Source organism: Mobula hypostoma, chromosome 2 (assembly GCF_963921235.1).
Source record: "Mobula hypostoma chromosome 2, sMobHyp1.1, whole genome shotgun sequence".
NCBI lineage: Eukaryota > Metazoa > Chordata > Chondrichthyes > Myliobatiformes > Myliobatidae > Mobula > Mobula hypostoma.
Window position 1 is genome coordinate 239,338,092 of NC_086098.1, and position 23,283 is coordinate 239,361,374.

At 40.4% G+C, this 23,283-nt stretch overlaps 1 protein-coding gene across 2 annotated transcripts in view; it reads left to right on the plus strand.

The window, feature by feature from the left end:
- The window catches only part of LOC134342970 (transcription factor 12-like), a 177,405-nt gene extending 169,253 nt beyond the window's left edge, over positions 1 to 8,152 (plus strand). For both annotated transcript variants that reach the window (XM_063041721.1, XM_063041722.1), the window contains 2 exons: positions 1,085 to 1,226; positions 2,279 to 8,152. In XM_063041721.1, the coding sequence (XP_062897791.1) occupies positions 1,085 to 1,221 (137 nt within the window). In that variant the 3' untranslated portion in view covers positions 1,222 to 1,226; positions 2,279 to 8,152. The remainder of the gene's footprint in view (positions 1 to 1,084; positions 1,227 to 2,278) is intronic.
- Positions 8,153 to 23,283: the final 15,131 nt, after the last annotated feature.

Sequence of the window (23,283 nt, forward strand, 5' to 3'; positions counted from 1 at the left end):
AACATATCTGCCTCTACTACCACCACCCCTGGCAGTGTGTTGCATACACCCACCACTTTCTAAGTAAAATACCTATTTCTAACATCCACATTATACACTCAGTGGCCACTTTATTAGGTACACCTAATAGTTAATGCAAATATCTAATCAGCCAAGCATGTGGCAGCAACACAATGTAGAAAAGCGTGCTGATATGGACGAGCAGTTCAGTTGTTCAGACCAAACCAGAATGGGGAGGATATGTGATCTCAGTAACTTTGACTGCGGAATGATTTGCGGTGCCCGGTCGGTGGTTTGAGTATCTCAGAAACTACTGGTCTTGTAGAGTTTTCACACACAACGTTCTAGAGTTTTTAAAAAATCCAATGAGTAGCAGTTCTGTGGGTGAAAATGCCTTGTTAATGAAAGACGTCAGAGGAGAATGGAAGATGACAGTAACTCAAATAACTACACATAACAAGTGTGTGTAGAAGAGAACTTCTGAATGCACAACATGTCAAACCTTGAAATGAATGGGCTGTAGCAGCAGAAGACCAATACATTGGCCACTGAGTGTAATTTTCTCCAATTACCTTCAAAGTATGCCCCCTTCTATTAGTCATTACTGCTCTGGAAAAAAGTCTCTGGCTGTCCACTTGATCTTATCATCTTGAACACCTCTATCAAGTCTCCTCTCATCCTCCTTCACTCCAAAGAGAATAACCCTAGCTTGCTCAACCTTTCCTCATAAGGCATCCTGGTAAACCCTTGAATAAGTACAGGTAAATTTTGCTCTTATCTTGGTCCTACTCCTGGAAGTGTACAAAGTGGTTGTTTACCACAATACTGTAAGAACTTTGCCATGTATCGCCAGTGCCATCTTGGCCCTCCGAGCCACAATGCCTGTGAGTATATACTGTGGCATCACCACACTCGGTACATTTATAAAGCACCTCATTAACTATCATGCATTTGGAAACATCCTGAAAGCAAAGTGATGGAAATAATAATATAGAAAGGATATTCTTGATTTAATAGTGGTATTGTTTAAATATAATTTTGGAATATATTCCTGAGACAGAAACCACGTCATTTGTTCCTACAGAACGGAATCTTAACCCCAAAGCTGCTTGCCTTAAGAGAAGAGAAGAGGAGAAGATTTCTAATGTCGAATCCACGTCTGCACATATGGTAGTTCATCAGGGGCTTGGTGACACTACGAACCCCATGGGTCATATGTGAAGCAGGTAGATACCAGTCTTATTTGAAACCATTTATATTTTATGAGGGGCAGGAGGGAAACCAGATGGTTTCTGAATTATGAATCTGGTCAAGGTTCAAGATACAGGTTTATTTGTCGTATGTACATTGAAACATCCAGTGAAATGTGTCGCTTGCCTTAACAACCAACAAAGGGTGTGCTGGGGGCAGCGGTAAGTGTTACAACACATTCCAGTGCCAACATAGTATGCCCACAATGGCTGGCAGAACACGGTAGCATAGTGGTTAGCGTGACACTATTACAACTCGGAGTGTTGGGAGTTCAATTCCGGCGCTGTCCGGTTTCCTTCTATGTGAACTACCAGTTAGTTTTCTAATTTACTTAGTGATATAACACCTCAGTCTCCTCTCATTTACCTCGTGATCTCAATGAGATGTTCTTCAATAATTACCTATCAATCTCCACTTTAAATATACACAATGATATCACTCCTTAGCAGCCTGTGGCAAAGAATTCCACAGATTCACCACCCTCTGGCTAAAAAAATCCTTCTCATCTCTGTTCTAAAGGGATGTCTCTATATTCTGAGGTTGTGCCCTATGGTTCTAGACGCTCACACTGTTGGAAACATCCTCTTTACGTCCATTCTATCCAGTCACTTCAATAATTTAGGCCACAGCATACGGAAAACTCTCCTGCAACATCTCTGAAATGGTGGCCATGGGATCTTTTATGCCCATTTCAGAGAGCAGACTTTAATATCTCATCTGGTAAGGCTCTGAGTGTGTCACTTCCATTTTCAAGGGGGGGTACTTCAACTCACAAATCCAACAATAGGGAAAATGCTCTCCCCTACATACTAGAAAATCTCCCTCTGCCAGCTTGAACTCCTTCCATCTCCCACACCTTTTTATTTTGGGTTCTGCCCCCTTCCTTTCCAGTGCTGATGAAGGATCACGGCCCGAAACGTTGACTCTTTATTCCCTTCCATAGATGCTGCCTGACCTGCTTAGTTCCTGCAGCATTTTGTGTGTGTTGCTCTGTCATTAATATTCTGTTTCTTCACTTTTATTTTAGGGCAGAAATTACAAGTGGTCTTCATGAATTTAAAGGAGGAATTTGGGCCCCCTCCATTTTGACTGGATTTTGCATAAGATTCTGTTGCAACAAGACACCAATCTTCTGAGCAAGGAACATCCCAGATTCAGTTTTATGAATGCCAGAGGAATGCAAAGCAGAACTCTAGGGATACTGTTTCCATCTATCCCACAACTGCCCTTGTTACCTTTCCATTTAATGTGCCTGGAGTTGGATTCATCAACTGAAGAGTTTCTTTTTTTAATTGTCTTTTAAATTGTATCATCCTTTTCTTTGAGAAATATTTTCTTTCAAGGTCGTCTTAAACCAGGGGTTCAAAAAGATTTCTCTTGTTAGCACTTGATTAATATCCAGAGTTGGAGATGTAGATGGTGAGGGGAAGAGGAAGAAGTACCTGACCTTAGTTCAAAATAAGCCAGAAGGGGAAGAAGAATATTCTTGGGGATGAATGGTGACTGGGGTGTTGTAAACTTCCAATGTGGTTCATCACTGCTGATATTGTATTCACCCGACCTCCATTTGATGCCAATGAGGATGGAGAAAGTGATCATTTGCAACCTTAGTCTCAGTGGAGGGTCAAGCATTTCAGACATGATGAAGTAAATCCCAATTGATTCCAAGTCAGTGGACGTCTTTTTAAAGAGGCTGTATTAATCATACACCCAATATAAACACCCAAGTAGTCCTTTAACCCCCATACCTGTAATCCTAATCCTGCCAACGTGTCCTTTATTACGAGCCCTTAGGTTTCCTATCGACTTCTTCCTGAAAGTTGGCTTATTTGATCACTAACTTCAGGAATGCATTCCACAGGCCTTTGTGCCTCTGTGTTCTATCCTTGCTTTTAATCTTAGGTTGTGCAGAGTTCCTGAGGCATAAAGATATATTAGTATCTTTTTTTTAAAAACATGAGAAGGAAAATTGCATTTTCTAATCATGATACTTACTACTTTTAGTAATAGTACTACTAAATGTAAGTAGTACTTTTCTAATAAGTACTACTTTCTTACTGCCTATTATGCCACTGGTGTTTAGGGCAGTGATGAAGGTCCTTTAAGGATTCTTCATTGCTGTTTCCATAACAATTTTTCTTTTCCCCAGCCAGGGTTGTTAGCCCTGAGCTGAAACCCCCGAACCTGGAGGACTGGTAGACCATACTTAGTCTGGCTTCTACCCTTTGACGTATCTGGCATGGGTGACCCTACCAAGAGCCAAAGCACAGGGACCTGATTCCAGCCAACAAAACTCTCTGAGTCATGGAGGCACACAAGCCAACAAAACCTGATAAGGTTGTGGTCCTCTTGGAGGAGTGATAGGAGATATTAAGAGGTTAATTCTCTGGGTGGGAGGAAGTAACATGAATTCTGTATGGGATGAGTTTTAGATTTTCTTTTCAATGTGGCCAAGCTATAGAATTTCGTAACAAAAGATGACAGAGACCATTGAGACATCAAATGGCTTGCGTAATCCAGTATATTCCATTTCCTTGTTCTCTAGTCTTCATCCAAGTGGAAATTGCAATGGGATGCAGTAAGAATGGGTTATTCTGATAGTGGTGGGGAGGGAGAATCATGTTTCTTTTAACATTTGGATTCTGAGTCTAACCTTTGAACCCTTAATGCTGAGCAATAATATTCTGACTGTTGTTTTGATGGATTTTATTATTAGCAAAGCTCAGTTACTTGAACCCCTGTTTATACTTTGGATTTCAACTTCCTTAGCTCTGTATTATGGTGTCCCTCTTTTTGTTTTCTTTCTGGGAATGGAATTGGAATTTTAGAATTTTTTTTATGATCATGATTAACATAACAACAATTGAAATAGTATGAAACTGTTTCAGAGAGGCTCCATTTCGGAAAGCACTTGCAGAATTGAGTAGAGCCAGAATGAGACCATTCATCTTTTCGTGTCTATTTGGTTTATTTGATAGAGCCATCTAACTATTTTTGCCCCCTACTCTTATGCCCATTCATGTATCAGTTCAATTTTCCTTTGAAGGTTACAATTACATCTGCTTCTACCACCTTTTCAGTGAATGGATTCAAGCTCTGACAGATTCCTCTTTTGCCTCTTCTTCGTTTGCCGAAGACCTTAAACTTATAGATCCTCCTGCCAGTGGAAGCAAATATTCTGTAATATCAAAATACTTTACGATTTTGATATCTTGACCTGAATCTGTTCTGCCCTAAGGGGAGTTTCACCATATGAAGATTAGACTTATAAAGATGCTGACTCTTACGGAGTTATATGTCATCAGATTTTTCCCTCCACTAATTGGTTTTCCAAATTAACTGATGAAATTGAATATCGAACCTCCCCTCACCTGTCCCAGAGCAGCACAGGCTCTTCGGCCCGCAATGTTGTGCCTTTCTATTAACCTACTCCAAGATCAATCTAACCCTTCCCTCCCCCATAGCCATCCTTTTTTCCATCCATGTGCCTATCTAAGAGTCCCTTAAATGTCCCTAATGCCTCTACTACCACCCCTGGCAGCACGTTCACTCGCCCACCACACTCCATGGAAAAAAACATATCTCTGACATCCCCCAATACTTTCCTCCAATCACCTTAAAATTATCTACCATGGTATTATCCATTTCCATCAGAAAAAAAACTCTACTGTCCACTCAATCTATGCCTCTTATCACCTTATACACCTCTATCATGTCACCTCTCATTCTCCTTCTCTCCAAAGAGAACAGCCCTAGCTTGCTCAACCTATCCTCATAAGACATGCTTTCCAATCCAGGCTGCATCCCGGTAAATCTCCTCTGGATCCTCTCTAAAGGTTCCACATCCTATTTGTAATGTGACAAGCAGAACTGAACACAGTATGTCAAGTGTGGTCTAACCAGGGTTTTATATAGCTGCAACATTATCTCGCAGCTCTTGAACTCAATCCCCCGACAAACGAAGGCCAACACACCATATTCCTTCTTAACCACCCTATCAACTTGTGCGGCAACTTTACAGATAATGCAATTATTGAGTCCATGTAAATCCGGCATTATTTCAGAATGAGGTGTCCTGGATGAGTTTTTCCTTCCCTGTTGCAATTGATACCCTCCCAAAAATGCCCTGTAGCCCTTCCTACTGTCCGGAAAGGTAAAAAAGAATGGGAACAGAGGCACTTCCGAGATCTCCCCTCTCACACACACACTCCCAAATTGAACAGGTCTCAGACATTCCTTCAATTGCCCCCAGGTAAAATCCTGGAGAGCAAATTGACTTATCCTCTGAAATGGTAGTTTTTAAAAATTGCATTTAAATTAATCCCCCGTCAGAAGCTCTAGATGCAATATAACAGTACATTGTTCTCTGCCTCCTGTGTTTGTGAACTCAATGGTGAAACAATATATAATGTGCTGATATACACAAAATGCTGGAGGAACTCAGCAGGTTAGGCAGCATATGTGGAAAGGAATAGAGTTGACGTTTCGGGCCAATATCCTTCACCTGCTGTGATCCGCCAGCATTTGTGTGTGTTACTTTGCATTTCCAGCATCTGCTGAATCTCCTGTTTACGATGCTATATAGCACATGTTGGTGAGAACTGAGAATAAATTTTGAGCCTGCTGTCCATATTTAGTTGGCAAGTACAAAATTCTCTTACTCTAGCCCTACTTGATCAAGCATTCTCATGTGAAGTACTCCTGAGTCTTGGGAGATCCCTTGCTGCTGGTTTTCATGCCCATCCATTCCTTTAACAGCCCCAGGGAATAGGGACACATCTTTATCTTAATAGAGATGAAAAGCTAAGGAAAAAGACATTGATTTTTTAGTGACTGAGCTTGGAACTAAAATGACAAAGAGATTTCTGTAGATCTGAAGTCCAACAAAAACTGCTGGTGATGCACAGCAGAGTGTTTGAAAAGGCAGGCTAAATCGTTGGGCAAAATCCTTTGTTCCAGTTACAGAACAGCATCTTAATGGAATAAGAGAGGGTGGTTTTGCTCTGTCCTGTCAGGAGTGGTTTGCTGTTACTGCTTCACTATAAAATATGGTCTGTACATCTTCAACTTTTTATTTTTGAAATATGAATAGAAGAGGCCGTACAAGTGGCCATAACATCTCAGGAAACGTCTTAGGGTACAAGGCAAGGACCATGATAATTCCCTGAAGATGCGAGTCGTAAAGAACAGGTACATGTGTAACTTACAAAGAAAACCAAAATCCAACCTATTTTTCACTATTCCTAAGGTTTTATACAATAGTAATCTTTCGTACAAAGAAGTTTGAAACTGCAAAATATTACTCTTCATAGGTATTCAATATTTACAAAGAAAATCAAAAACAAAAGTTTGGAGCAAAAATGTTTCTAAGTTTATTTTACTATATTATGTAGAAGGATTGTAGTTTTTTTTTAGTGAAGCTGTTTATTGATGCTGTATAAAGTGACATGGTCACTTTAACAAAATGATAGGACTTTGCTGCAGTCCAACCTGTGTGGTGGTCACTCATGAAAAAAGAAATTTCTGTTAAATTTTATACCAGCCCTATTTCAATGTACTGGGGAGGTGCATGCTGCTGTTGAGTGAATTATTGATGTACATAAACGTGTGGGCACTAATATTTTCCAGGTATGGAAAAATGGTTGTTAACATTAGCACCTTGAGAATTGTAGAGTATATTTGGTCGGCTTAATAAATTGCACCCCCACTTGTTGTTTTGGGAGGGTGGGACAAGGTGGTAAAGGGATACTTTCCTTGTTACCATAGAGTCTTAGTTACCACAGCATAGAAACAGGCCTTTTGGCCCATCTAGTCCATGCTGAGCTGTTATTCTGCCTAGTTCCATCGACCTACACCTGGACTATAGCTCTCCATAGCCCTCCCATGCATGTAATTATCCAAAACCTCTCTTTAGTGCCGCAATTGAACCCACATCCACCACTTCAGATGGCAGTTGGTTCCACACTCAAATCAAATCAAATTTAATTATTGTTCAACCAGACACGGATACAGCCAAAAGGAACAGCGTTCCTCTGGGGCCAAGGTGTAAAACATACACAGCACATTCAAAATAGCCAAAAAAAAACACTTTGCCATGCAAAAAAAAAGCACATAGTTAGCCCAAGGCCCAGAGTTACACGTCCCGCAAATTGATGGTACAGTTCCAGGGAGTATGCATCAAAAATTGACACATGCAATCCAGCCCGTTATTCCACCCATTGGACATTGGGGGACAGCTCCTAACCAAACAAGGACGCCACCTCCAGCATCTCCTCGCCTGACTGCAGCAGTGGCCAAGCTCGCCGTACTCGCACCATACTCTGAGTGAAGGAGTCCCCACTCAGGTTCCTCTTAAACATTTCACCTTTCACCCTTAACCTACTGCCTCTAGTTCTAACCTCACCAAACTCAGTAGAAAAAGCCTATTTGCATTTACCCTCTCTATATCTCCACCCCATTCTCCTGTGCTCCAATATGAAATAGGGTGGGTGTAAGTCAAGTGGAAATTTTTTGCTTGGGAGGAAGCTATTTGTAACTGTAAGTCTTAACTATTATGATCTGGGCTTATAATAAGGGGAAAGTGGGTGTTATAAGCTGAGATTCATAAAAGGGTGACCACACAACACAGGCTTCACTGTATATCCAAAGTAGTGCACGGTCTGATAATTGGAGAGGTCTAGTAAAGTTTGTCCACCTCTCCACTGTGGGTTAGTAACAGGCAAAATGTGATAGCACTGTGATCACATCTCGACACGGTCCGCCTGTAGTTTGGGATTAACCTGTTTACCACAGAAATTTTACTCAGTGATCATGAGTGTTCACTCAAGAAGGGAAATGACTTTGAAATATTAGAATCTGTTTCTTACAGTTTTAAGGAAAATTTTGTATTCTTTCAATGGCAATAAAAGAGATTTTATAAAACTAACCAGTTCTGAGTATTTTTTGGAAAAATTTATTCAACTAGTGTCTAATTATCTTCAGTAATCAGAGCTAAATAAGAAATCTCTTTACTACTATGGGAATGCTGTTTCTCAGATTCATCATTACACCGTGGGACTATCTTCTGTTAGAGGTGGGTGTAAAATAGCACACGATACTGTGGATGTATCGTGCAGGGCATTCTAACTGGCTGTAACACCATCTGGTATGGGGTGGGGGGCACTACACAGGATCGAAATAAGCTACAAAGAATTGTAAACTTAGCTCCATCGTGGGCACTAGCCTCCAGAGTATCCAGAACACCTTCACGGAGCAATGCGTCAAAAATGTGGGGTCCATCATTCAGGACACCCATCACCCAGGTCATGTCTTGTTCTCATTGCTACCATCAGGAATGAGGTACAGAAGCCTGAAGGCACACCCTCAGCAAATCAGGAACTGCCTCTTCCTCTCTGCTATCAGATTTCTGAATGGACAATGAACCCATGAACACTACCTCACTACTTTCTTATTTCTATTTTGCACTACTTGCTGTAATTCATGTTTTTTTCCTTTACTATTATGCATTGCAATGTACTGCTGCCACAAAGTCAACTAATTTCACGACATATGCCATTGATATTAAATCTGATTCTGATGGTAAGTGTCCCAAATCCTGAATTAATATTTCTCTCTCTGTCATTACCACTAAAATTATTGTTTCTCAGCACATTGCTGTTTGTGAAGGGTAACTGTATATAAACTATAGTTATTCCATTATGATGTTCAGTATGCTTTTTAAAAGTACTTTTGGATTGAGAAGGAGGACGTGAGAACTCCTGAGGTGTGTAAAAGTATTAGTATTGGTAATTTCAGTTAAGATGGCAGCAGGCCCAGATGCAGCAGCTTCTATGGGGTCAACCAAAGGTGTTATTGTCCCATCAGCACGTTGTCATGGAATAAAATAAAATTTAAGATTAACAATATTTTTAATGGAAATGATCAGAGGATTATTGCTTTAAATATATATAGTACAGTTCCTTAGAAATACAGGTCTTTTTATAGAATTTGATACAAATATAAACATATAGGATTTAGATATCCTGACCCATACTCCAGTTCAGAAGGTGGCAGTAATATGCCTTCAAGCTGTTTACAACCACCATGAAACTTCAAAAGAAGAGGATCAGTTTTTGTTCAGACCGAACTTTAAAACCAACCAATCACTCTCTTGACTCTATCTTGGGACACCCCACCAGTACATGCTCAATAGTTTCTTGTTGATTCCCATTATTGTGTTTCTTCATTGAAAACAATGAACTATTTAACCCTGTGTGCCCAAATCTCAATCTCAATATTATCACCTCCTCCTTCCTGCTCTTTCCTGCATTCCTCAACCATCCCACTTCTTCATGGATTTTATAAAGATGTCTTCCTGTTCTCTCTTCAACCCATTGTTTTCTCCACATTTTAAATTTCACTTTTAATAATGTTTTTTTATTTCTCTTTTCATCATCATCATCATCAGGTGCCATGCCCAGTTTGAGCTTTGACTGCCATGGCCCACACACTCCTGTTTCGGGTCAAGTGGATCAATTCATTGGTATTCATTTCCAATTCTCTGGCTGCTGTCTCCATCATCATTTGTCTTTGTCTTCCTCTTGCTTTCTTCCCTTCAATCTTTCCCATAATTACCATGCATTCTAACTCCTCTTTCCTAATCACATGTCCAGTGAAGTTATATTGTCTTTTCATGATCTCATACATTATTTCTCTTTTTGTGTTTGTTCTGTTCATGACATCCTTTTTAGATATTCAGGAATTGTTTGAAGACGATCGAGGCAAAAAACCAGAAATAAATAAATATTTATAGAATATTTCTCCTTTACTGTAATTTATTTGAATGCCTACTTCTGCTTGTCTAGTTGTCTCCTTTGCTAACTTATCCACTTGCCCATTCCTTCTAATACAAACATGTCCTGGAATCCACATAAAACAAATACAGAGTCCCATTAACACACATAAAAGTTGCTGGTGAACGCAGCAGGCCAGGCAGCATCTCTAGGAAGAGGTACAGTCGATGTTTTGGGCCGAGACCCTTCGTCAGGACTCTTCCTGGAGATGCTGCCTCTTCCTAGCATCTGCAGATTTCCTCATGTTTACAGAGTCCCATTATTTCAAGTCTAAATCAGGTTTGCATTATCTCACACATAATATCTGGTCTTTGCCTCTGAATGTAAATCTTTCATACTCCCGATCGTTGTGCTTGAAACAGCCAATATTACAACTGTCATCGGTTTCCCTTTCTCCACCCACTGCAAAGCTAATAGTACAGCCGTCATTTCACCTGTATACACTGAGAAATCATCATCAGAATCAGTTTTAGTATAACCAGCATTTGTTTGTTAACTTTGCAGCAGCGGTACAATGTAATACATAATAATAGAGAAAAACCAAATTAGAGTATGAATGAATATATTAAATAGTTAAATTAAATACAGTAGTACAAAAAATGGAAATAAAAAAGTAGTGAGGCAGTGTTCATAGGTTCGGTATCCATTCAGAAATTGGACGACAGAGGGGAAGAAGCTGTTCCTGAATCATTGCTTTCAGGCTTCTGTACCTTCTCCTGATGGTAGCAATGAGAAGAGGGCATGTCCTGGGTGATGGGGATCCTCAATAATGGACACTGCCTTTTTGAGGTACCACTCCTTGAAGATGTCCTGGATACTACAGAGGCTAGTACCCATGATGGAGCTGACTAATTTTACAACCCTCTGCAAATTACGTTGATCCTGCATAGTTACCCCCTCCCCCATACCAGACAGTGATGCAGCCAGTTAGAATACTCTCCACTGTACATCAGTAGAAATTTGCAAGTATTTTTCATGACATACTAAATCTTCTCAAACTCTGTTGCCACTGTTGTGCCTTCTTTATAGCTGTATCAATATGTATGTTTGGCCCAGGATAGGTCCTCAGAGATATTGACACCAAGGAACTTGAAATTGCTCACTCTTTCCACTTCTGATCCCTCTATGAGGACTGGTGTGTGTGCTCTCATCTTACCCTTACTAAAGTCCACAATCATTTTGTGGACTTATTTCTGAAGTCTGCAATCAGTTCTTTGGTCTTGCATGCTCAGCAGCTTTTTAATATTAAAGTCAGGCACTGCCAATCATACCCTTAATCTACTTTTACCACTATTACCACTTGTGTATTTGTAAATATCCAGAATTATTATTTACATAAGATTCAACTTTATCTTGATTTAAAATCACTTCTCTATATTTCTATCTGCTTTCAAATAATTTAAGATCCACCTCCGGTGCTTCGCCAGCCGTGGAGGCATCCCAGGTAAAGGCCCTGCAGCAGTCATTGTCTTAGTACTAATTCCTGTCCTTTCTGCTTTTCCTTCAATAGTCCATTCAAAACTTCTAAATTTTTTTCTTTCCTTTTCCCAGCATGGATCTAAAAGCTGTTTAGTTGAATGATTTTCTCCATATCCTTGTAGGTTTACCCGATATGTTAATGCAAGCTGTGTTCTTCTCAGTTCCAGAGGTGTCTCTTCCAATTCCACCTGCATTGCCACCACTGATTTTGTCCTTATTGCCCTACTGATTAACCTTAATGCCTGACTTTGAATTATATCCAGTTTATTCAGCATACTGAGTGATGCTGATCCATATACCATACTTCCATAGTCCAGTATTGATCTTATTAATATGATAAAGGGCCTTGGCCCAAAATATCGACTGTTTACTCCTTTCCATAGATGCTGCCTGGCCTGCTGAGCTCCTCCAGCATTTTGTGTGTGTTGCTTGGATTTCCAGCATCTGCAGATTTTCTCTTGTTTATGATTGATGTTATTAATCCTATATTATATATATATTGCTTTCAAGGATATCCTATCAGCTCCCCATTCCTTTGTTATTACTGTAAACACCTCAGAACATTTAGCACTTTTTTACTTTTGGTTATTATTTCCTTAATATGTGCTGACAAAATGAGTCTTTTATCAAACCAAATAAAGGTATCCACATTTTCTAATTCTATACCATAAAGTTTTAGTTTTAAGTGTTGTTCTATCCCCTTCCTAGTGAAAAACGTTATTTTGTATTTCTCTGCTGAAAATCTGAATCCCCATTTTCATGCCCAATCTTACATACTTTAACTATTGCCTAAGTTTCTATATTATAAATTCTACATTCCCACCCCTTTTCCACTTAGCTCCATCACCTGCAAATAATGATACTCTGATACTACTATTTATATTAGAAAATATATCATTTATCGTTATAGCAAATAATAATGGACTGACAATACTTCCGAGGGGCTCCAGTTTCCACAATTTGTTTACTTAAAATAGATTTCCCTACTCACATCATGATAGATTTAATCTAACAATTAAAAAATCTTATCCATTCCATTCTACCTCTTATTCCCAATTTATATAATTTGATGATCAAACCTTCCTTCCACATCATATTACAAACGTTTGTATATGCTTTAACTACATCAGAGAAGACTTCTACACTTTCTCTGTTCAATTGAGACCTCCTCACCTCCTGTTCTAGACATCAAACTGGATCCATGGTTCTCCTTCCTCTCCTAAACCCACTCTAATCATTAAAAATACTCCATCTTCTTTCAATGTAAAATGTCAATCTCTTATTAATTTTTCCATGGTTTTACACAAATGTGAGGTTAATGCTATTGGTCTATAATATGCTGGATTATTAGGATGTCTGCCTGCTTCCGTATTGCAACTATGATTGCTTATTTCTATTCTTTAGGAAGTTTTCCTTTTCCACATACATGTTTAAATAACTTCCTTCCCTTTCTCACTCACATAATTTATCTGATTCTGCCCAGTAGATGGTTTCTTTCCTTTTCTAAGAATACAATTCAATTCTGTCACAGGAGCATCAAATTGAATGTACCTTCTATTCCATCCATCTCTAATGCTTCCAAGTTCTCTGATAATGCTAACTTTCCTCTCCCTTTCATTACTCATATTGTATTTTAACAAAAGTATGCACAGCATTTCTGTTTTATCTACATTCAATACTGTAGCTCTCTCCCTGTCACATAACACTGGGTATCCAATTTCCCTGGTGAGACCATTCATTCTTTTTATCATCTTACAAATTCTTTCATCTTATTTATAGCATTATGAACTTCAGATTTTAAAATACTTGGACCCTCAATGTTCTTCTTAATTTCTGGTTGTTCGCCTTGATCGTCTTAAAACAATTCCTGAATACACTCAATCCATCTGTTCATAATCTCATCTTTTACCATGATAATGGTACCATCCTTTGCTTTCAAACATCCACCTGAAGAACAGAAGAGCTTTTTACCAGTAATATTCTTGATTTGTGATGTAACCTTTTTGGATCAGTAATAAGGATTCTTTCTAGTTGCTCACATTCCTGGTTTAACCATTCTTCTTTGGCTTTTTGACATAGGCTTTTAACTTTTTTATCTAAGGACTTATATTCTATAGGATTTGCTTTCTTCATTCTCCTTTCTTCCACTAGATTTTTGAAAGAAAAGGCAGCAGGTCCTGATGAATTAGTAATAGAACAAATTATCGCCCTTGAAGATTATGGAATTGAAAAACTTACTGATTTAATCAATGACATTTATGAGACTGGAATAATACCAGAAGAGATGAAAAAATCAGTATTTATCACTCTTCCTAAGAAACCTGGAGCAATAGAACGTTAATTACCTAGGGCCATAAATTTAATGAGTCATATCACTAAGATACTTCTAAGAATTTTGATGACAAGAGCTAAAAGTAAGATACAAGCTGAAATAGGTAAAGAACAATGTGGTTTTGTGAAAGACAAAGGTACAAGAAATGCGATATTGATGTTAAGGATACTATCAGAATGAGCTATTCAAGTGCAAAAAGATTTGTTTGTTTTATTGACTACACAAAAGCATTTGATAAAGTGAAGCACAATAAGTTATTTGAAATATTACAGGAAACTCTAGATCTAGGTTTGAAAGACCTCGGCCTAATCAGAAATCTGTACTGGGAACAAACTGCTGCTGTAAGAATAGATGGAGAAGTGAGTCAGTTTACGAAAATCAAGCGAGGCGTTAGACAAGGGTGTGTTTTCTCCCCTGATTTGTTGAATGTGTACAGTGAAACAATATTACAAAAAATAAGAGACATCTTGGGAATCAAAGTTGGTGGTGAAAACATCAATAATTTTAGATATGTGGATGACACTGTGCTAATTGCAAACATGGAGGAAGAACTACAAAACTTAATTGATACAGCTGTTGAAGAAAGAGCAAAAATGGGTCTATCAATTACCAAAAGACAGAATGTATGGTAATATCCAAAAAGGAGAATCCTATCTGCAGGCTGAAAATAAATGGGGAAAACATAAAACAAGTACAGAACTTTTGCTACTTAGGAAGCTGGGTGACGTCAGATGGCAGGTGTGACATGGACATCAAAAGAAGAATAGGGATGGCAAAAGACACCTTTATGAGAATGAAGAATATACTGACCAACACTAAACTAGGCATGACAACCTGCCTCAGAGTACTGAAATATTATGTTTATCCAGTTATGTTATATGGCTCAGAATGTCGGACAATATCTAGTAACATGAGGAAACGAATTGAAGCGCAGAGATGTGGTTTTTGAGGAGGATGCAAAGAATATCATGGACAAAACAAATAGCTAACGAGGATGACCAGAGCAAGCACAAAAAGAGAAATAATGTATGAGATCATGAAAAGGCAACATAACTTCATTGGACATGTGATTAGGAAAGAGGAGTTAGAATGCATGGTAATTATGGGAAAGACTGAAGGGAAGAAAGCAAGAGGAAGGCAAAGACAAATGATGACGGAGATAGCAGCCTGAGAACTGGAAATGAATACCAATGAATTGATCCACTTGACCCGAAACAGGAGTGTGTGGGCCATGGCAGTCAAAGCTCAAACTGGGCATGGCACCTGATGATGATGATGACAAATTCTTTCAATAGGTGTTTGTATTACTACGGAGTCGTAAAACTAAGACCCATTGTACATTGGGGGAACTGCTTCATCGAGTATCTCTGCAACATCTGCCACAAGCAACACTTCCTTGAGGCTAAATATTTTAATTCCAAATCACATTCCTGTTCCAACATGTCAATCCATGGCCTCCTCTTGTGCCAAGATGAGGACACCCTCAGGGCGGAGGAACAACACCTTATATTCCGTCTGGGTACCCTCCAATCTGATGGTATGAATATCGATTTCTCCTTCCAGGAATAAAATTACCCTCCCCACTTCCTCTATCCCTTCTTTGACCTTTTACTTCTTCTCACCAGCCTATTACATCCCCCTGCATCCGCCCCTCTTTCCTTTTGTCCTATTGTCCACTCTCCTCTTCTATAAGATTACTTTCTCTCCTGCCCTTGACCTTTCCCACCCACCTGGTTTCACCTATCACCTTCCAACTAGCCTCTTTCTCCTCCCCCACCCCTTCCCCTCGCAGTCCTGAAGAAGACCCGAAGTGTCGACAAGCAGCATCTATGGAGATGAATAAACAGTTTAAAAATTTGGGCTGAGTATACCTTCCTCCTCTCGCCAACATTCCTATTCTGGTTTCTGCACTCTTGCTTCCCAGTCCAGATGAAGGGTCTTAGCCCAAAATGTCAACTGTTTATTCCCTTCCATAGATGCTGCCTGACCTCTGGCATTTTGTGTGTCTTACTCCAATATTCCTGTTTCACCTTTCAAACTTTGCTACAGTGGAGGAACTACTGCACGAAACATCCCCCCAAACATACAGGATTGACCTCTGGCAACAAAAAGCCAGAACCCCACCAAACAATACAGTGCAAGACCCCACAGAAATGTTGCCAGACGGGGCACTGACAGACGGAGGTGGTGCACTCTCAACAGAGCGAGAGCGGGAGTTTGTAGGACGGGAGACAATATGGTGAAGTGGGGTTTAAAGACCAGCGAATCCTGTGAGTGTGGCGAAAGGGTGCAGAACATCGAACACGTTCTGCGCAACTGCCCACTCTCACCTGATTCAGCTGACACTAACCTGCTCAACATCAACCAAACAACACTAGAGTGGCTGGCTGTCTGGTGTGACAAGCTATGGTGATGACCTTTCAAACTGTTTTTCTTACTTATTGCTTGCATATTTTTATACTCAATTAAACATTTAATATTCTAAATACTTTATTATAATGTCTTACTGCTTCCCCACATTCTTTTGTCCAGCATGGTACAATTTTCTTTTTCATTCTATTCTATTTCCCTGGTATATTTATCATTGCCACTGTCATTATCCCTTCTACAGCCTTGTCACACAAAAGATCCACATCCTGATTCATTACAATATTCTGTAATTCCTGATCACTTACTTCTTTAAATGTTCTTCAAATAGCCGGCGTTCCAGCATATTTTCCTGATCTAGCACTATCTATTCCTATTCGAAATAATACAGGGTAATGATCACTGTTTCTTTCAAACCCTCCCATCAACACTTTCCTGCCAAAGGGTACTGTAACTAAAGTTAAATCAATTGCTGATTCAGAACCTGTTCTTGTCCCACTTTCATCGTTTATACATACCAGATTTCCCTTTTCCATAAACTCTTCTATCAATGTTCCATGAATGTCATCATGCTCCCCCCACATTGTGCTGTGTGCATTAAAATTCCCACACCATACTCCATTTCCCTGTGTACCAATGTGCTCCAGTATAACTATTTCAAATTTTTTTACAATGATTATAGATATTAATAATTTGTATTGCACCTTCATTTATCCATACTCTGGTTACTATATAATCTGATTCTTCTTCTTTCTTTAGATCTCTATATTGTAACCCCTTTTTACAAGAGCTGCACACCTACCCCCTCTTCCATTAACTCTATCAGACATCCCACCTCTCCTGGAAGTTCCGGGAGTCTCCCGCATATTAATAGCGGCTCCCTGATGCCCGCAAATTATATACAATATCCCAGAAATCAATTTTTTGAGAGCGAGAGAGCAAGAGAGAGAGAGAGAGAGAGCATGCGAGAGAGTGCACGCCATGCCAAAGTGTTTCAAAAAAAGAAAATATAAAACGTACGTCACCCCAGATTACACTAAAGTGTACCCCTGCCTAATAGGGGTCAAAAATAATGACAGTATTGCTCGCTGCACTGTTTGCAACAGTGACTTTTCTATTGTCCATGGTGGGTTAAGTTGGTAAAAGACGTGTTGAGCTGAGTTTAACAGGTGTCATTCATTCATTGGCATAGCTAACGTTATTTAAACTAGCTGGCTAGCTGCTAAGGAGCTACTCTATTGCAGACATCCCACCTCTCCCGGAAGTTCCGGTAGTCTCCCGCAAATTGATGGTGCTACCTCCCTGAAATGAGTTTTTGCTGGGTGGGATGTCTGCTCTATCATTTCTTACACTATCATAACCATTAATTACAAAATCTGTGTTGGGTTAAGCCATGTTTTTTTGCACACATCTCACAAAGTTCAAAGTACATTTATTATCAAAGTATGTGTAAATTATACAACCTTGAGATTCATCTCCTTACAGGCAGCCACAAAACAAGGTAGCCAAAAGAACCCATTAAAAAAGACCAAATAACACTTAATGTGCAGAGAGAGAAGAAGAAAAAAATCACAAATTGCGCAAACAATAAAAGCAAGCAAGAGCAATCAGAACTAAAGTGAGTCTGTAGACAGGAAGCTTGGAGCTGGCCCACAGCCTCAGCCTCAGTCTATCACACAGCAAAGCCCGGAGCAGCCGGAGCAGCCGGAGCAGGCCCACAGCCTCAGCCTCAGTCTATCACACAGCAAAGCCCGGAGCAGCCGGAGCAGGCCCACAGCCTCAGCCTCAGTCTATCACACAGCAAAGCCCGGAGCAGCCGGAGCAGGCCCACAGCCTCAGCCTCAGTCTATCACACAGCAAAGCCCGGAGCAGCCGGAGCAGGCCCACAGCCTCAGCCTCAGTCTATCACACAGCAAAGCCCGGAGCAGCCGGAGCAGGCCCACAGCCTCAGCCTCAGTCTATCACACAGCAAAGCCCGGAGCAGCCGGAGCAGGCCCACAGCCTCAGCCTCAGTCTATCACACAGCAAAGCCCGGAGCAGGCCCACAGCCTCAGTCTATCACACAGCAAAGCCCGGAGCAGCCGGAGCAGGCCCACAGCCTCAGTCTATCACACAGCAAAGCCCGGAGCAGCCGGAGCTGGCCCACAGCCTCAGCCTCAGTCTATCACAGAGCAAAGGGCAGAGCCAACATCGCGGAGCAACGAGTATTGCTGCCTTCACTACCTTTTTTATATTTTCCTTTTTAGTTTTTGCTGTTCAGAACAATTAATAACATGTGCCGTGAATGAAACTAATTTATCTGTACTAATCACTAATGTTGAATTATTTCACTGAACTTGTCTTGAATCTGCATTTGAATCATTTCTTCCTTTAAATTTCTCTCATTGTTTACTATCCTAACTACTTCTGCATATGACACTTGATGCTGTTCCCATTAGTTGGATTTCCATTGCTTTTTCCTAATTTCACATTCCCCTGAGACTGATGTATGGGCACCATCACAACAACATTTTATCAGTTCACTCGTCTGCACTGCTCATACATATGATCTCCTCCATGTCTATCACACCTCTTTCTTCCTTTACACATCGCCGCTATGTGCCCATATTTCTGACATTTTAAAAAATATTTTTTATTTTTTTAACGAACAAAAAAATACAGCACATCCACAAAAACTACAACCATAATAAAATCAAATTAAATATAGAGCAGCAAAAGAGAGAAAAATATAAAGGCAAAAGTAAACATACACAGCAGAGGTGCACTGCACCAAAAACCTCAGTCCTCACCCCGTGAGAAAGTCCAATACAGGGCTCCATATCCTTTCAAAGATGTCCCCTCTGTCCTCATTATATAGTCTCAGTCTCTCCAAATGTAAAGTATTTGCCAGTTCTCTCAGCCACAGATCGTACGTAGGCACAGAGTCCATTTTCCATATTTGCAGGATTAACTTCTTAGCAATCACCATTCCAAACAATACAGCCACTTTGTCATACATATTGGCTAAAGATAGGGAGCTCGTTGTTCCAAGGATGGCTATGAGCGAATCTGGTTCCCACTGCTTCCCAAAAGCCTCAGAGGAACAGTGAAAAATACTTTTCCAGTATGCATAAAGCTTAAAACATGAACAGAATGAATGTGACAAGTTACTGTTTACAGATTTACATCTATTACAAACTGGTGAAACATCAGGGTAGAAGCTGTGCAACTTTTCTTTGGGATAATGGAGTCTATGTAGTGCTTTAAACTGTATAAGTCTGTGTCTGATGTTGACTGAACAATCATGTATACTCTTTAAACACTCATCCCAGACCTCCTCTGTCAGTTCTATACCCAATTCATCCACCCATGCCTGTTTAAGACCTGTAGTATTCACCCGAGCTCCATTATGTAGGATCTGATAAAAATAGGATACTGCACCACGAGTAACAGGATCAAATTTATTTATTGCCTCCAGGGACTCATGTTTGTCTAAAACCTCGAAGTTAGGTATATATTTCCTAACATAATCTCAAATTTGTAAATATCTAAAAAAAAAACTAGATACAGGGATATCTCTGACATTTATAACACCTAAGTAGTGGTGGAACATAGGTTCTGACTCCAGAGCGTATGAATCCCATTGATATTTTTTCTGATAAGATTGAACCCTGAAATATTAACAGAACAGATGTGCTATCAACCTTTCCTCCATTCCTCACTGCTTTCAATCTTTATCTCAGTCACCAATACTCCTTTAATACTCTTCTTTAATTCCTTGAAGTTTTCTCCAATTGGTAATCCCATTATTACCCCTTTAACACCATTCCCCCCCCATACTCTCTTTCCTATAACTTCTCTTTTGCCAATATTTAGTACCTTCATTGCTTTCTCCCCCAGCTCCAAATTTTTGCAAACAACAGTGCCCAATTATGCAGAATCTTTGCCATACTTATATCCTATTAACTTCTTTAGTTTGTTAGTCAGTACTATTGGACTCAATGCATTTACTTCAATCCCTTGCTTAAACTTAAACAGTACTTTAATCTCTTCTTCTATCAACTTCCTTTGAGTCGATCGTTGTTCTCCATCATGATTTTCTTGTTTATTTCCTCTTTTCCTACCTGTCTGCACTTTCTTCCATTCCTCATAGTCCCTTACATCTTCCTCTTTCATTCCACCACTACTACCTGCCATCTCAACCCAGTCATAGTTCAGATTATGCCAAACCACCACTTCTGTCACAACTCCCCAGTCGACCAGGCAACTGAACCACTTGACCATATCTTCACCCTTTTATGCATTGAGCTGCTGCCACATGACTGGCTGATTAGATACTTCATTAACAAGTCGGTATACAGATGTACCTAATCGTGGCCACTGAGTGTATATTCTGTAAATTGGGGGAAATCAGTTCAGAATTAGCCTCTCCCTTCTGATTTCATAATAGGCTAATTCTTGCACACATTTTATTCACCATATCCTTATTGTATATACCAGAAACTAGAGAAAGAAATAGATTTGCACTAACTTGTATGGAGACAAAAGACTGTAGATTCTACAGATCCATTTCTAAAGGGTTCATGGGGGTGGGGAGTTTGGTAATCCATAGCCTTAAGGAACAGGATGACTCAGAACCATAATGAGGATCTGCAGATCCTTCTATGCCAGTCTGTATGACAAAGACCAGAGCCTCCCAGAACTTCCCATCATCTATCACATAAGTGTTAGATAACAGCAAGCATGTATCTGGACCAGCCACTGACCCTGGAGGAGCTGATTGGCTCCATCAATTCCTTTGACCCGACTTTACAGGCTGAGTTTCACTCGGCTCTGTGGGATTGGATGGGCCCAAACCTGCTGGATGTGTACAATGCTATGCTTCTTGCAGGCAACAACTCAGACTCCATGAGGAAGGGCGTAATTACACCCATCTACAACCAGAAAGGGGGAAAGGAATGACATCAAGAATTGGACACCAATTTCACTTTCCAACAGGAGCAAGCCGGACTAAACCTGTGCTGTATCTGGCAGGAAGATCTTTGACAGCCCTGTGCTACTGTGGGATACCATTGCCTATGTGCAGGACAAGGGGGGTGGATGCCTGCCTGGTCAGCGTGGAACACGAGAAAGCCTTCAACAGGATATTTCATACATACATGATAGACATACTCTCCAAAATAGGATTTGGGGAGGGAATCAGGAATTGGATCCATCTGCTCTACAGAAGCATCTGTAGTGCAGTCCAAATCATTGGGTGGGAAACAGATAGCTTCTCCATCAAGTCTGGAGTCAAACAGGATTGCCGTCTCTCCCCTGTCTTGTCTGTGTGCTGTATAGAACCCTTTGCTGAAGCTAACAGGAAGAATGAGAGCATAAGAGGGGTAACACTAGTGGGCAGTGGAGGGACACAGGTATAAACCTCCCTGTAGATGGACAACATCACCACCTTCTGCTCTGACCCGAGGTCAGTTCACAAGTTTATCAGCATCTGTGACAAGTTTGAGTTAGTAGCGGGGCTAGGGTTAACCACAGGAAGAGTGAGGCCATGCTCTTCAGCAACTGGCCCAACCAATCCAGTGTCCCCTTCACTTTCAGGTCCAATTATGTGAAGGTGCTGGGGATTGGGTTCAGAGGGCCAGAGGCATGCAACAAAAATTGGCTGGAACGGACAGGGAAGATAAAACTGAAATTGGGACTGTGGGAAGGGTGCTTCCTATTGATAACTGGGAAGAACCTGGTATTCAGGTGTGAGGTGCTCTCATGGTTTCTAATCTGTGCCGAACTATTAATCTACCTAGTCCCATAGACCTGCACCTGGACTATAGCCCTCCATACCCTCCCTTTCACGCGTACGGATCAAAACTTCTCTTGAATGTTGAAATCGAACCCGCATCCACCAGTTCCACTAGCAGCTTGTTCCACTCTCTCACTACCCTATGAGTGAAGAAGTTCTCCCTCATGTTCCCCTTAAACATTTCACTTTCACCCTTAACTCATGACCTCTAATTCTAGTCTTACTGAACCTCAGTGGGGGAAAAAAACCTGCTTGCATTTACCCTGTCATTTACACTCAAGTCAGGCTGCATCTATGGAAGGAAATAGACAAATCAATGGCTTAAAGTTTTGCTTTATACCTTTTTTTCAGTCCAACCTAAAGGATTATCCTGGTTTAAAAGAACTGCACTATAATTTACTGCCTGTCAGTGGAGCTGTTGAGTAGTATCATAGTCCTACTGGCAAGGAAATTATTATTCAAACAGCTTCCAGTTACACCTCACTTGTAACAACAGAATACCAAACAAGTCACACACAAGAATATTAGATTAGATGACTAGAATTTTAGTCATAGAGACCGGTTTCAAGTTGAACCATCCAGCATAAAGTCATAGAGTCAGCCGTGTACATACATCTACTGATGCTTCTGGACACATCTAGAACCCTTCAGAATAGATACAGACCCTTTGGCCCATCTCGTCCAAGCCAAACTATTATATTTCCATTTTGTAAGCATCTTTACAAAGCAGAGTAGACCTAATAATGTCATTCATGGTTTGGAAAAATTGTGTGAGTGGGAAGCTTTCCACAGTTGCTATAGCAGGAGTAATGTTTCGCTTGGCTGTATTCATGTATGGTTGAATGACAGTTAAGCTTGAGTTATTGGGACATTTGCCAGACAGACGGTGAAGTACTGTCCACTTCCAGGTTTTCCTATGGGTGACAATGTTATTATTTGTGGCTTTAATGAAGCAGTTCTGCAGTTACAGGCAGGGTTCTCCCAATTATCAGTGGAAATGCTGACTTTCCTTCGTTGAATTTGTTATTGTATCACAGCTTCAGGCTTCTGTTGCGCTGTAGTTGGTGCTTGAGTTGGCCATAAAGCATGGCCTTCTATGAGTCACATAGCAATGCAGCACATATACAGGCCCTAGGGCCCAATGAGTCCATGCCCACCGTGTTGTCCATCTAGTTAGTCCCAATCTCCCGCATTCGGCCCATATTCCTCTAGGTCCCTTCCCTCCACGTACCTATTCAAGTGCTTCT